Raw genomic sequence first — 14,790 nt, 5'->3', positions numbered from 1 at the left:
TTTTTTTTCTTAAGACAGGGTCTCACTATGTTGCCCAGGTTGCTCTCGAACTCCTGGGCTCAAGGATCGTTCCAAGTGATCCTACATCTTGGCCTCCCAAGGTGCTGGGATTACAGGCGTGAGTCACCACACCTGGCCTATAGTATTTACCCCTTAGGTGCCCCTTGCTTCAGGATGCTTCTATTGATCAAAAGCCCAGGCTCCTCTTGGTCAAAAGCCCACAGCCAAACCCCCAGACCCTATGTATCCTAGGATCCTTGGTTAGGAATAGTCCAGAGAAACCCATATCTCAGGATGTCCCTCGTTTTCCATAGTTTCAGATAAACACACAAGCATCGCAGCATCTTATCCACGAGTTATCTGGGGCAGCCTGTTTTAGGCAATTCGTTTCCATGAAGGCTATGCGATAGTCTGCATCTCATAATTGGTGATATGGCTGCAATTTGTCCAAGCCTTTTAAGGACACATGAACCATCAAAATGCTTTGGAAATTCCAATGTTTCACTAGCCAAGCAATATCCTCCAGGCTGCCTCTTATGCCCGGAAAAAGAGCAAAATTCTTGGCCATCTATTTTTGATTCAGAAAATGAATTCAGCATAGCAATCTCCAGTCTTCAGGAATTAAGCCCTGAGATGATGGATCTGCTTCCCATGACCATTGAAACTCATCCAGTGCTACCATCTCTTCTTAAAGCAGACAAGGGTTTGTAGGTGTCTCCTGATCCCTCTGGCCTTTTCCCTAGTTAACCAAAAGCATGACTGTCCACCAGAGCAACACATCCCAAAAGAACAAAAACAAAACACTCTTCACTTCACTAAAACACTGAATCCAGTTTTGATGGTTTTTGGACTCACAAAGACAGATCATAACTAGCTACCTCCCCCAAGCTTTAGGCACCAATCTCAGAAGCCATTACCTGCTAGTTCCCAAAGAGATCAGTTGAAGAAACATCATTGACCCAAGACACACAAGATGGGATACCAAGCAAAAGCTGATGCTCCACTTAATTACTGCAGGAGAAGAAAGACTCACACCAAGGGCATGGCACCACAGAGCCCACTGGCTTCCCTATATTAACTCACGAGCCAGCCCCTTCCCAATGCCTCCTAGAAGTGCTGGTGCTGAGGATGCAGAGATCAATGGCCTCTTCATAGTTGCCCCCAAAAAGCTCAGGTTCACTGGGAGGAGAAACCGTGCAGGCAGTGCTAACAGAAGACAGGGCAAGGCCTGGGAGCTGTCAGGAGTGACTCAGCTTTCATGTGGGCGGCCCCAGCCTGGATCGTCCATTAACTCCATTGAGCAATGAATTACCCACAAGGTACCGAAGAGTCACTGAAAATAACAGATATGTGGGGTCAGACATGTGTGAGGAAAATTAACAGAGCAGCTGCATTTAGGACAGATGGAGGGAGGGACAAAGAGACCAGAGGAAAGGAAGGCTGTTAGAGGAAAGCGGTCACTGTGTTCTAAATCAGATTACAGGCTGGGTGCAGTGGCTCACACCTGTAATCCCAGCACTTTGAGAGACCGAGGCAGGTGGATCACTTGAGGTCAGGAGTTCAAGACCAGCCTGGCCAACATGGTGAAACCCCATCTCTACTAAAAATACAAAAGAGCCAGGCATGGTGGTGCGCACCTGTAATCCCAGCTACTCTGGAGGCTGAGGTAGGAGAATCACTTGAACCTGGGATGCAGACGTTGCAGTGAGCCGAGACTGAGCCATTGCACTCCAGCCTGGGCTATGAGAGTGAAACTCCATCTCAAAAATAAATAAATAAATAAAATAAAATAAATCAGATTAGAGACCTGCAAAGTTAAAGGACAGTCTACAAGACCACTCTCACTTTTGACATGAACGGCAGAGTTTGGGGGTGCCCAAATTCACCCTCAGTTTCAATAAATTGCTAGAAGAACTCACAGAACTTACTGAAAGCTGTTATACTCACCATTACAGTTTATTACGGTGAAAGGATACAGAGTTAAATCAGCCAAGGGAAGAGATGCATGGGGAAAGTCCAGAAAAGTTCTACTCACGAAGCTTCCAGTGGTCTTCTCCCTTGGGAGTCACAGATAGCGCTAACCTTCCCCTCAGTAATGTGTGACAACATGCATGGCGCACCATCAACCAGAGATGCCCACCTGTGCCTTGGTGTCCAGAGTTCTTATTGAGGCTTGGTCACAAAGATGTGGTTGGCTGCCCAGGTAGCTGACCTCAGTCTCCAGCCCTTCTGGAGGCAAAACTGATACTACATGACCCAGAGACCCCACCCTATCCAGAGTGGGCCAAGGCTCCTGGGTAAGGAAAGAGCCTCTTTTCAGACACCACATTCCAACAGCTTAGAGAGCACCTCCCAAGAGCCTAGGCAAAAGCCAGACCTGTCTTTGGGTAAAGTTAATTCTTTACCACACAGGGATAGACTGATTTTGTTTTTTAACTTATTTCCATAACGTGATACAATCCCACATTTACAAATTATCTTCTTGATGAAAAGTAAGGAAAAATCTCCACCTCCACCTCACCGGTAAAATACTTCCAGCCACACAACAAAACAATTTATTTTTGGAAAGTCTCCTTGTGGCAAAATCTCTTCATCCACAGAGTCTGGGTTTCTGGGTATCTCACTGCTGCAGCAACAGAGGCGGTCCCTTCCTGAGCATCTATCCTACCCTTTTCCTCACTTTCCCCCTAGATTTGGAGGTCCATTTAACTCTTGAGGCTATAGCCTTCTGTGGATCGACTGCTGGTTCTGCCTCTGTGAATTACATTTGTTGATTTTCAAAGCAAGTAGAAAATGTGTTCTGAGTGACAAAAATAACCTACTGTATTTATGGATTTAAAAGATACAGTTAATTAAAAGCTACCACATTTCCTATATATATTTGAGAAATGTCTTCTCACTACCAAAAAGAAAAAAAGAAAATTCAATGCATTTTCCTACTAAATATAACAATACAAATGTTTTTAAACATTTGATAGTCTGGTGACATACCATGTGACCCTGAAAATAGAATAAGTGAATAGCAATGTGCTGTTCCTTATTTTCTACAATATAGTGTTGAATCACTATCATATATTTCCAGAGCTGCCATTAGCTAGCTATGTGGTCTTCAGTTTCTTTTTTTTTGTTTTTGAAATGGAGTCTCACTCTGTCAACCAGGCTGGAGTGTGGTGGTGCGATCTCCGCTCACTGTAACCTCCACCTCCTGGGCTCAAGCAATTCTCCTGCCTCAGCCTCCCGGGTAGCTGGAATTACAGGCATGTGCCACCACACCCGGCTAATTATTGTATTTTTAGTAGAGACAGGGTTTCACCATGTTGGCCAGGCTGATCTTGAACTCCTGACCTCAAGTGATCTGCCTGCCTCAGCCTCCCAAAATGCTGGGATAACAGGCGTGAGCCACCAAGCCTGGCAGGTCTTGAGTTTCTAATTTAACCCTTTGGTCTTGTTCCTTTGGTAAAATAAAAGCATTGAACCAGATAATCTCAGCTTCCATCCACTTCCTTCCAATTCCAGAGATTCTCCCTCAGGATCAAGAAAAATTTTATAAACATAAACAAGAACTCCTGAAGGCTGAATTTAGTACGTAAATAAGAATGCACTTTGCTTCCAATGTTTAACTTTTATAACCCAAAGGAAAAAATAATCTTTAGATAAAATACCTAAAATAACTACTTATTTTAAAATATATAACATTAATTCATTCACCAATTATTATTATTATTATTATTTTTTTTTTTTGAGACAGAGTCTCACTCTGTTGCCCAGGCTGGAGTGCAGTAGTGCGATCTTGGCATACTTCAACCTTCACCTCCTGGGCTCAAGTGATCCTCTCTCCTTAGCCTCCTGAGTAGCTGGAACTGCAGGCGCATGCTACCATGCCTGGCTAATTTTGTCATTTTTTCTTTTTTAGAGACGAGGTTTCACCATGTTGCCCAGGCTGGTCTTGAACTCCTGGGCTCAAGCGAACCACCTACCTTGGCCTCCCCAAGTGCTGGGATTACAGATGTGAGCGACTGCACCTGGCCCATTCTCAGAGATTTATAGAGCACCTACTACGTGCTAGTCAGGTATAAATATTTGAAATATTTATCAATACTTTATTTTGTGAATGATTCAGAACAAAATGTCAGTTAAAAGGAGATTTTAATAGCAGCCTGCCTAATAAGCACTAAACGCAATGGAAAATGGAACATGTGGAATTTAGCTGAAGGTTACATGCCTTAGAACTCAGTGACTTTCTAAACTGATTTTATAATTACAAAGATATTTTTAGCTTATTTTTTACTGGAAGACTTTATGCTGATCTTAACATACGTAATTTCACTTTAATATTTTCTTTAAAAAAAAAAAAAGAATCTTCCTCTTTGGTGCAGCAGAGCATAAAAGGAATAGCTTCCATTTAGTGTTACATCAAATTCAGGGACAGTGAAGCCACGCAAACCAGGCAGTCCTATGTTTGCCCATAGAGTGTTTTTCTTTTCCTTTCTTTCTTTTTTTTTTTTTTTTTTGAGACGGAGTCTCACTCTGTCACCCAAGCTGGAGTGCAGTGGCGCAATCTCGGCTCACTGCAACCCCTGCCTCCTGGGTTCAAGTGATTCTCCTGCCTCAACCCCCCAAGTAGCTGTGACTACAGGTGCGTGCCACCACGCCCAGCTAATTTTTGTATTTTTACTAGAGACGGGGTTTCACCATATTGGCCAGGATGGTCTCAATCTCCTGACCTTGTGATCCGCCTGCCTCGGCCTCCCAAAGTGCTGGGATTACAGGTGTGAGCCACTGTGCCCCGCCTCATAAAGGGTTTTTTCTCTGGCTCCTGATGAAAGATGAGTGAGGCAGCAGGGTGCCCATCCTAAGGAGCCCATGGCTGCCTGGAAGGATGCCTTCGTGACAGAACATCACAGTGCCAGGCAGCAACTGCAGGCTAGACAGCAGAAGGGGCCTGGTGGGGACACCCAATGTGCCTAGACCTGGAAGGGCAAGGGTGTCATTAGGAGAGCACAGTCCTAGGGGAGGGAACAGCACTTGAAAAAGCCCAGAACCTGGAGAACTGTGCAGAGGCCAAAGCCTCAGAGAGCTGGGAGGCCAGTGCCCACCACCAAGCTCACAAATGCATGGGCCAGCTGGTGAGGGACCTGTCACAGCACAAGGGGCTGGGGTTCACCCTCGGAGGGATGGGATTCCAACCAAGATGTTTGAGCAAGGAGGGGACAAAATCAGACCCTTATTGCCAGAGAGGGGCAGAGAGAAGGGTGGCTTGGGGAGAGGAGGGACTTGCAGTAGTCCAGTTACCAGGGAAGGGGACTGCTTGTGGGATCCAGGGAGCTTGGTGAGCCATTGGCACACTGGGTGACAGGAAGTACAGATGCGGAGGCCAGCGCCCAAGTTCTACTTGGCTCCTGGTTTGCCGCTGGGGAGGGGAGCTGGGGGAGACGGTGGGTGCACTGTCAGTTATGCTGAATTTTAGTTGTTTAGGGGCTGCTGTGGACTGAATGTTTAATCTCTCCTGCAAAATTCCATCACAAGGTGATGATATTGGAAGGTAGGGCCTTTGAGAAGTTGGGTCTAGAGGGCAGAGTCCTCATCAATGGGTTTAGTGCCATTTATTTATTTATTTATTTATTTATTTATTTATTTATTTATTTTTGAGATGGAGTTTCACTCTTGTTCCCCAGGCTGGAGTGCAATGGCACGACCTCAGTTTACTGCAACCTCCGTCTCCTGGGTTCAAGCGATTCTCCTGCCTCAGCCTCCCAAGTAGCTGGGATTACAGGCACCTACCACCAGGCTGAGCTAATTTTTTTTTTGTATTTTTAGTAGAGACAGGGTTTCATCATGTTGGCCAGGCTGGTCTCGAACTCCTGACCTCAGGTGATCCACCCGCCTCAGCCTTTCAAAGTGCTGGGATTAAAGGTGTGAGCCACCGCACTCGGCCCTTAGTGTCCTTTAAAAGAGATCTCAGAGAGCTCCCAAGCCCTCTTTCTAACACATGAGGATACAAGGAGTCAGCCGTCCGCAGCCAGGAAGTAAGCCCTTCACAGAACCAGCCCAGGTTGGCACCGTGATCTCAGACTTCCAGCCTCCAGACTGGGAGAAATAAATTTCTGTTGTTTATAGGCCCCCAGACTACAGCACTTTGCCTGAACTAAGACAGAAATTGATACTAAGAAGTGAAGGTGCTGCTAAAAATGTGGTAGTGGCTTTGGTAATGGGTAGAGGCTAGAAGAGTTTTGAGGCACATGCTAGAAAAAAAGCCTAGATCGCCATGGATGGAATTTGAAAGGGGATTGTGGGCCAGGCCTGGTGACTCGTGCCTGTAATCCCAGCACTTTGGGAGGCCGAGTCGGGTGGATCACGAGGTCAGGAGTTCGAGACCAGCCCGGCCAACATGGTGAAACCCCGTCTCTACTAAAAATACAAAAAGTTTAGCCAGGCATGATGGTGCGCACCTTTAATCCCAGAAAAGCCATCCTCTGGCAGGGCATGGTGGCTCACGCCTGTAATCCCAGCACTTTGGGAGGCTGAGATGGGAGGGTCAACTGAGGTCAGGAGTTCGAGACCAGCCCGGACAACATGGTGAAACCCCGTCTCTACTAAAAATACAAAAAGTTTAGCCAGGCATGATGGTGCGCACCTTTAATCCCAGCTACTTGGGAGGCTGAGATAGGAGAATCACTTGAACCCAGGAGGTGGAGCTTGCAGTGAACCAAAATCGTGCCACTGCACTCCAGCCTGGGCAATAGAGCAAGATTCTGTCTCAAAAAAAAAAAAAAAAAAAGAAAGGTGATTCTGGAGAGAACTCATAAAGAATAGAGGGGAGCTGTAGAGTACACTTGTATCTTCTTAGCCAATACTAAGTCATCATGAACAGAATGCTGGTAGAAGTATGGATTTTACCAACCAGTTACCATCCTAATGAGGCCTTGGAAAGCAATGAGGAGCATGTCACTGGACACTGGAGAAAGGGCCGTCCTTGTCATAAAGTGGCAAATAACTGGGCTGAATTGTGCTTTGTGGAAGGTAGAAATTGGATATTTAGCTGAGTGGATTTCTGGGCAAAGTGTTGAAGGAGTGGCAGCCAGATGATTTCTGAATAGCCTCTTGAGTCATTCTCCCCTTGTCTGGAAGAATCACATGTGTTTTCAGCCAAATGGTTCTATGTCCAGTCCTGCAGGGTCTAAGTCCAACAATCTTCCTTCCTTCATTTTGTCCCATTTTCTCAGTTTCCTCAGGCCCAGCTGGCACTGTTTCTGCTGGTAGAATCTCACCTCTATTCTTGGCTTTTGTTGGGACGGTTAAGTCTGTATTTCACACCCACACTCATCTCCTTATCAAATGGTCTGTCCATCACACCCTTGGTGTTCTCTTCTGAATGTTTTCTCATAGCTTGTAATATGGAAAGGCTGAGGATTCTTTCAAATCCTTGAATTCTGCTTACTTTTTGCTTAACAGCTCCATCTTCAAATTACTCTTCTCTTCTCAAATTTTACTATGTTTGTCAGGAAGAACCAAGCCACTCCTTAGACACTTTGCCCAGAAATCCACTCAACTAAATATCCAATTTCTACCTTCCACAAAACAACAGCTTCACACCTCTGACAGAGAAGCGTGGTATGAGCCACCAAATAATGGAGAGGCACAGAGTAGACAGTGCCCCACCCAGCTGTGGGGGTGACAGTGCCACACCAGTGGGTACTGCAGGCAGAGCATCAAGGCAGAGAGCATTATTCTCCAGCTTTGGAGAATCTTCCTCATGGAATTTGCCTTGCTAGGCTTTAAACTTACTTGGGACCTGTCACCTCTTTCCTGTTCTCTTCCTTCCTTCCTCTCTCTCTTTTTCTATTTCTCCCTTTTGGAATGGGATTTTTTATCCTCTGCCTGTCTCACCATTGTATTTTGGAAACATAGAATTTTTCTAGTTTCACACGTTCACAGCTGGAAAGGAATTTTTGCTTCTGGATAAATTACACCTTGGGTGTCACCCACATCTGATTGAGATGATATTTAGATGAGACTTTGGACTTCAGACTTTAGAGTTGATGCTGGAACAAGTTAAAACTTTTGGGTTGTTAAGATGGAATGAATGTATTTTACATGCAAGAAGCACACGACTTTTGGGGGACCAGGGTGGAATATTATGGACTGAATGTCTGTGTCTCCCCCAACATTCACATGTTGAAATCCTAACTCCCAGGGTGATGGGTATTAGGTGGTGGGGCCTTTGAGAGGTGGCAAGGCCATGAGGGTGGATCCCTCATGAATGGGATTAGTACCCTATAAAAGAGACCCCAGAGAGGCCAGGCGTGTTGGCTCACACCTGTAATCCCAGCACTTTGGGAGGCCAAGGTGGGTGGATCACAAGGTCTGGAGATTAAGACCAGCCTGGCCGATATGGTGAAACCCTGTCTCTATGATATGGTGAAACCCCGTCTCTACTAAAAATACAAAAATTAGCCAGGCGTGGTGGCGGGTGCCTGTAGTCCCAGCTACTTGGGAGCCTGAGGCAGGAGAATCGCTTGAACCCGGGAGGCGGAAGTTGCAGTAAGCCGAGATCGCGCCACTGCCCTCCAGCCTGGGCAACAGAGCGAGACTCCATTTCAAAAAAAAAAAAAAGAGAGAGAGAGAGCCCAGAATACTCTCTCTCTCTCTTTGCATCATATGGGGCTACCATGAGAAGTCAGCAGTCGGTGACACAGAGGAGGGCCTTACCAGCAACAGACCATGGTGTCACTCTGAGCTCAGCCTTCCAGCCTCTGGAACTATGAGAAACGTGTCTGTTGTTTACACTGGGTTCTAATGACACCCTGTATTACTCCGCTCTCACGCGGCTGATAAAGACATACCTGAGACTGGGTAATTTATAAAGAAAAAGAGATTTAATGGACTCACAATTCCACATGGCCTCACAATCATGGCAGAAGGCGAAAGGCACGTCTTAGATGGCAGCAGGCAAGAGAGAGAATGAGATCCAAGCAAAAGGGGTTTCCCCTTTATAAAACCGTCAGATCTTGTGAGACTTATTCACTACCAGGAGAACAATATGGGGGAAACCACCCCCATGATTCAATTGCCTCCCACTGGGTCCCTCCCACAACACGTGGGAATTATAGGAGCTACAATTCAAGATGAGATTTGGGTGGGGACACAGCCGAACCACATCACACCCAGTCTATGGTATTTTGTTATAGCAGCCAGGACAGCCTAAGCTGTGGGATGGCCAGATGGAGATGGCCAGTGAGCAGAGCAACACACCAAGGGCAGGAGGTGGCTGCCTGGAGATACCTGGGTCCATGGGAGTGAGTCAAGGAAGGGCGGTGCTTGGCTTGGGAAAAGACCAGATGGTTGTCTCGAATATTCTCAGGCCTTAAGGGCATGAAGAGATCAGACCTGCCCGTTCTGGCCCCAAAGGGCATGAAGAGATCAGACCTGCCCGTTCTGGCACCATGGCTAAGTGGCAGCTTTAGAGACTGGCTTTGAGTCTACCTGAACACCCTTTTCTAGAGTCAAAGCTGGGGAAGTCAGACCACGTGGGGAGGAGAGCTCCCTTCCAGGCAAAAAGCTTAATGCTTCTCAGCTTCCTCCCCAACCCTCCCTTGATCACACCTGCCTTTTTCAAGACTGGTTAAGGATCCATTAAAGCCAAACAATTAACGAGTAACTGCACCGCTGACACCTGGAATGTTTGCATCCCCCCCCCCCCCCCCCCGCCCAACGAAGAATTTGCTAATTTAAACAAATGCCGGGTGGGTGGAGCGTGCGGGGGACTATGCTCCGCACTCCACCCCTGCCCCTGGGGTACCCTCAGGGCGGTAAAAAGGACATTCCCGGCTGCAGGCGCAGGCCGCGGTCACCCAAGGGCCCACCCAGGTGAGCCGGCTGGCCTCCGGAAAAGGACACCGGGCAGCGCGCCAGGGGCCTTCGCGAGGGTAGGCGGGGGGCATCTTGCTAGATATCCTCGCCACACCTGAGCAGACAGCATGATCCCTGAGCAGAGGGCGGCTTGGCTCGGCCCGTAGGCACCTCCAGGCCTCGCTCTTCCAACTGTCCTTTCCGCTCTTTCTGATCCGCGAGCGGACTGACCCAGCTAACGCGAAGGCGCAGAGTCCAGGAGTCGATGTCACCGGGCAGGGCAACCCAGGAGAGGTTTCGGGCACTTGGTTTCTCCTCCTCTGGTGCCCCCAAACCCATCCCGGACCCGCCAGGGTCGTGCGTAGCTGAGCGTGGCTCGTCCTGCGACCAGACTCGCCCGGGAAAGACCTCCGCGCCGGCCCCCTCCCCACCGCGAGGCTCAGGAGCGGGCTTGCAAGGAGCCCCTGAGACCCCAGTCTCCGCCTGGAGCAGAGACAAGACGGAGACCCCCTCCAGCGGGGACACATTCCCCGAGGCCGGGCTCGGAGCTTCAGAGCGGGTCGCCGAGCTGCGACCCTGCGGGAGACCGCAGGGGGTGCCCGGCGTGGGCAAGGCGGAGGTCTGCGGGCACTGGGGAGCCGAGGGTGGCCTCGCCCGCCCCTTCCAGGCTTCCCCCGCCGTGAGGAGTGGGCGGGCAGGCAAAGGCGCAGCTCCAGGGCCCCCGCAGCTCTGCCCCTCTCCGGGTCGGGGCACGGCGGCGAGGGGGAGGAAGGCGCGAGCCCGCGGCAGGCCCCAGCCCGCAGTCGGCGCTCGCGGGGCCCGGGTCGCGCCCAGCCCGGGCGCCCCCGCCCCGCCGCCGCCCGGCCTCGCCCCCGCCGCGCGCGCCCCTCCCTCCTCCCTCGTTGCCGTGGCAACCCCGGGAGCCTCCAGGCGCGCGCCCGCCCGCGGGAGTGCTCGGCAGCGGTGGCGGCGGCGGCTGCAGCTCCGGTCGAGCCGCGCGCGCTGCGACCCCGCTCCGCAGCCCGCTAGTCGCCCCCGACCCAGCCCAGGGCCCCGGCGTGGCCCCCGACCCTGCCCCCGCACCCGCCCCGCCGCCGACCCTATGGAGCTGCTGGCCGCTGCCTTCAGCGCCGCCTGCGCCGTGGACCACGACAGTTCCACCTCGGAAAGCGACGCGCGCGACTCGGCGGCGGGACACCTGCCCGGCAGGTGAGGACGGGCGCCCGTCCCGGCCCCGGCGCGTCGCCCCCGCGTGCCTCTTTCCCAGCTTGCGCCCGGGGTCCCGGGCACCCCCTGCGCGGCCTATCCCCACTCCTCCGCCGCGGGCCCCCGCCGCCCCCACTCCCACCCCCCGGCCCCGTCGGGCCCGCACCCCGTCGGGTGGGTGTTGAGCCCCGGCCCGGGCCCCTGGGACCCTGGTCCCTGCCCGGAGTCTCCTCCAGCGCCCTCGTCCTGGGCGCCCTGGTCGTGCGCGTCCCGCTCGGCATCCCCTTTCCGCGCCGTGTGGCCTGGGGACGGGAGGATCGGAGTCCGAAAGGGGCCGGGGGCCGAGTGATGGCGAGGGGCGCCGAGTGGCTTCCTGGCCGCGGGACCCGTCGGGCTGTCGGAGCGGCGCCGGAGAGTGGGCACGGTGCGCCAAGTTTCCACCGCCTGCCCGGGAGCTCCAAAACCATGGAGGTTTGGGCGGGCTGGTGTGGAAATGAATCACCCGGTCGCGCCCTGGTGCGGTGACAAAAAGGGCTTTTGGGGCTCGCCCGGCCGGGAGGGGCGGCGGTGGCTGCGGCCGCTGCCCCTGGACGGTCCCGGGTAAGGTCCGGCTGGCTAGCAGCAGCCTGTGCGCACGCCCCTCGCTGGCCAGCCGAGGTGAATCCTTGCTTAAAAATAACCAGCCCCTGTCCTCCTCTCTCTCTGGCAGTGAGTCGTCCTCCACCCCGGGAAATGGGGCCACGCCCGAGGAGTGGCCGGCCCTGGCCGACAGCCCCACCACGCTCACCGAGGCCCTGCGGATGATCCACCCCATTCCCGCCGACTCCTGGAGAAACCTCATTGAACAAATAGGTGGGTGTCTCCGCAGTAACCGGGTTTTATTTGGGAAACGCGGGTCCCTGGAGGACTCTGAGGGTCCTCCTGCTCATGGGATGCCGTTGTGTTTCATGCGAAGGAATGCGTCTGACATGGGTAAGGAAAGCTTTTGACATGTTTGGCTCTCAATGGTTCCGCAGGCAAAACTGCTGCATTTTAATAGCGCTGCACAAGTGGGCTTTAGCAAACATTTCTGTCCTGCTCTCTGCGGAGAGGTCTATTTGCCCAGCTCTTGTCTGGTGGGAGGGCTCTCTGACCCCTTATCACTTCTGCCAGAAAGAAGGGATGAAGCAGCGCTGCTGAGCTGTGCAGCGGGGAGGACTCCACTATCCCCCATCAGGGAAGACCCGGAAGCCAAACCGGCTGCTGGGAGCAGAGTTGGGCTAGAGGGGGAGGTGTGTGAAGGGGGGTTCTGGGAAAAGCCTGGTGCGATTCAAGAAGAGGAGGCGGTGGCCAACTTTGCACAGGGAAAGGAAAGGCGAAGTAGGGAGGAAGCAAGAGCCCCAGAGGCCCTTGGCTTAGGAAGGGAAGCCTCTCCAGGAATATGGCCTGGAAGGGAAGCCGAGGCTCAGCCTGTGTGGTCCAACTGCTACACAGCTGCACCTGAAGCACTGTGAATAGGGAAAATGGATTCAAATAGTGACCCAAGAACTTCAGTACTTGCATTAAAAAAAAAATCGCTAGTGACATCAAGCTAGTTCTCATGTCGTCACGAGAGGCACCCGTGAATGAATGATATAGGTTCCCTTACTCTGAAAATGGTTCCAGAAGTCTTTTCGTTCTTCATTGTTGTCAGAGCAGCCGACAGTCTATCTGTTAAATAAAAATTCTAGGTTTGGAAAATTTCTTCCCTAGATATATAATTATTGTCCTCCAGTCCCAAATGCTTGGACAGACAGGACGTGTCTCCAGTGGGGAAGTGGAGCTTCCATCGCCACCGGAGACCCCGTGCTTGGGAGACCTTTCCCGGGCAGCCCACTGTTCCCTGGCAGGGATCTTTCTAAACTGAGCCCGGAGAGGAGCTGAGCCCTTGCGAAGCTGAGGGGGTGGAGCGCACACTGCATGCTGTTAAGCCGCGCTGACTCCGGAATTTTGTTCCCAGTGGGCCCCCTCCACGTGTCAGGCTGGGTGGTGGTGGTGGTGGTGGCTTTTCCCTTTGTTTGCTGGGGGAATGGAGAGGGGCTGATCTGAAACTGATGCCAATTAGAAAATCCTTATTTTAAAACAAAGGCCCCTGACAACCCCTTTCTCCCAGCTCTGCCACGCTGCCACATCTGACTTAGCATACGCTGGAGACTTTGACCTCCACCCTCTTGAAAGGGCTCCTCTTTGGCTAAGATCAGTGTCACGACCAGGAAAGACATCCAGGTTGGGGAGGAGATCGTGCCTCCCTTCTGCACTGTGGGTGTGTGGAGCTGTCTTTCTTGGAGACGGCTGAACCTGCTGGGCCGGTGGCAGAAGTCCGAAGCCGGCTGGCAGGGTCCCGAGCTCTACTGCCTGGTCGTTTGGGGCGTCACTGTGCTCATCTGGGAAGCAGCAGGGCATCTGATGTTCTGAGTCTTTCCTCCTGCTACCCCCTGCAGGCGTCTGCTGGTGTCCTGGTGAATGTCTTTTCCTGGCTCCTGGGCCTGACCCATAGTAGCTCAACAGAGTGTTGACTGACAGCCCAGGGCTGTCCCCGCCCTCTTCTCACCTGTCATAGACTTGAGGTCTGTGCTAAGCGGATCCCTGCAGCAGCCCAGCTGCCTTCAGCTCTGTGAGTTCAGCAATTCTTTGCCAAGTGTTAGGAAAGGATGGCAGCTTCCTAAGATGATTAAGGGGGAAGGAAAGCAGGATGAAGGCTCCAAGTGGAGCCTGCCAGTTCCACTTGGAGGTAATTGCAAGTGCAAGCCTTTACAGGTAAAGTTTATTTCCATTTAAAGTTGTGCCGACTAAATAAATGTACAATATATAAAATAGGAAAGCCTGATCTATTGACAGTACATTGACTACAGAAATTTAATATGTTAATATAGTTCATCAGGTAAAGAAAACTTATTCGTTTTGTAATCTGAATTTAAGGCAAATAAAAATGAAAGGTTATGAGAAATGGTTACACACTGTATCAGGTAACTGTGTAACACAGTAACTCCAGAAACACTGGTGTCTAAATTTGTATTCTAAATACCCCAGAAAAAAGTATGAAGTTTTAAGAAGACTCTAAGTTTACTTGTATTGATAGTCTTTGGCTGCAGGTAACAGAATATCTAACAAAAAGTGAACTTAAACAACAAAAGTGTCTCATCTCAGTTAATGAGTCTAAAGGTAGGAAGTTCCAGAGTTGGTTCATTCAGCCAAACAGTCACCTGGCTGCTTTGCCTCCTCCAGGTGGGCCTTGTGTTACAAGATGGCTGCCATAGCTCCAGGCATCACATCCTCAGGGAGCTATGTGTGAAACAGGAAGGGCAGTTTGTCTTCAGGTGTCTGTTGGGGAGGGACAGCTTTTTGGCAAGCCTTTAGAAGATGTGCCCTTACTCTCCTTGGCCAGTATCTTAATCCGTTCAGTTGCTGTAACAAGATACCATGTACTGGATGGCTTATAAACAATAGAAGTTTATTTCTTACAGTTCTGGAGGTTGGGAAGTCCAAGATCACGGTGCCAACAGATTCAGCGTCTGCTGAGGGCTGGCTATCTCTGCTTCAAAGATGGTGCATCCTTTGGTGCATCCTCACAGGACGGAAGGGGCCAGGCAGCTGCCTTCTATGGCTTTTTAAAAATTTATTTATTTATTTATTTATTTATTTATTTATTTATTTTGGGGATGGAGCCTGACTCTGTCACCCAGACTGGAGTGCAGTGGCGCAATCTCGGCTCACTGC

At 50.9% G+C, this 14,790-nt stretch overlaps 1 protein-coding gene across 2 annotated transcripts in view; it reads left to right on the top strand.

Moving 5' to 3' along the window:
- NGEF (neuronal guanine nucleotide exchange factor) overlaps window positions 1-14,790 on the top strand; it is a 130,397-nt gene that overhangs the window by 75,979 nt on the left and 39,628 nt on the right. The window contains exons 1-2 of one of the 2 annotated variants that reach the window (XM_516157.7): window positions 10,800-11,058; window positions 11,765-11,907. In XM_516157.7, the coding sequence (XP_516157.3) occupies window positions 10,952-11,058; window positions 11,765-11,907 (250 nt within the window). In that variant the 5' untranslated portion in view covers window positions 10,800-10,951. Of the gene's footprint in view, window positions 1-10,799; window positions 11,059-11,764; window positions 11,908-14,790 lie in introns of those variants that run through there. The other variant, XM_016950725.3, reaches the window with a different exon arrangement.

This window comes from Pan troglodytes, chromosome 13 (genome assembly GCF_028858775.2).
Source record: "Pan troglodytes isolate AG18354 chromosome 13, NHGRI_mPanTro3-v2.0_pri, whole genome shotgun sequence".
NCBI lineage: Eukaryota > Metazoa > Chordata > Mammalia > Primates > Hominidae > Pan > Pan troglodytes.
This window is presented reverse-complemented; position numbering and strand designations above follow the sequence as displayed.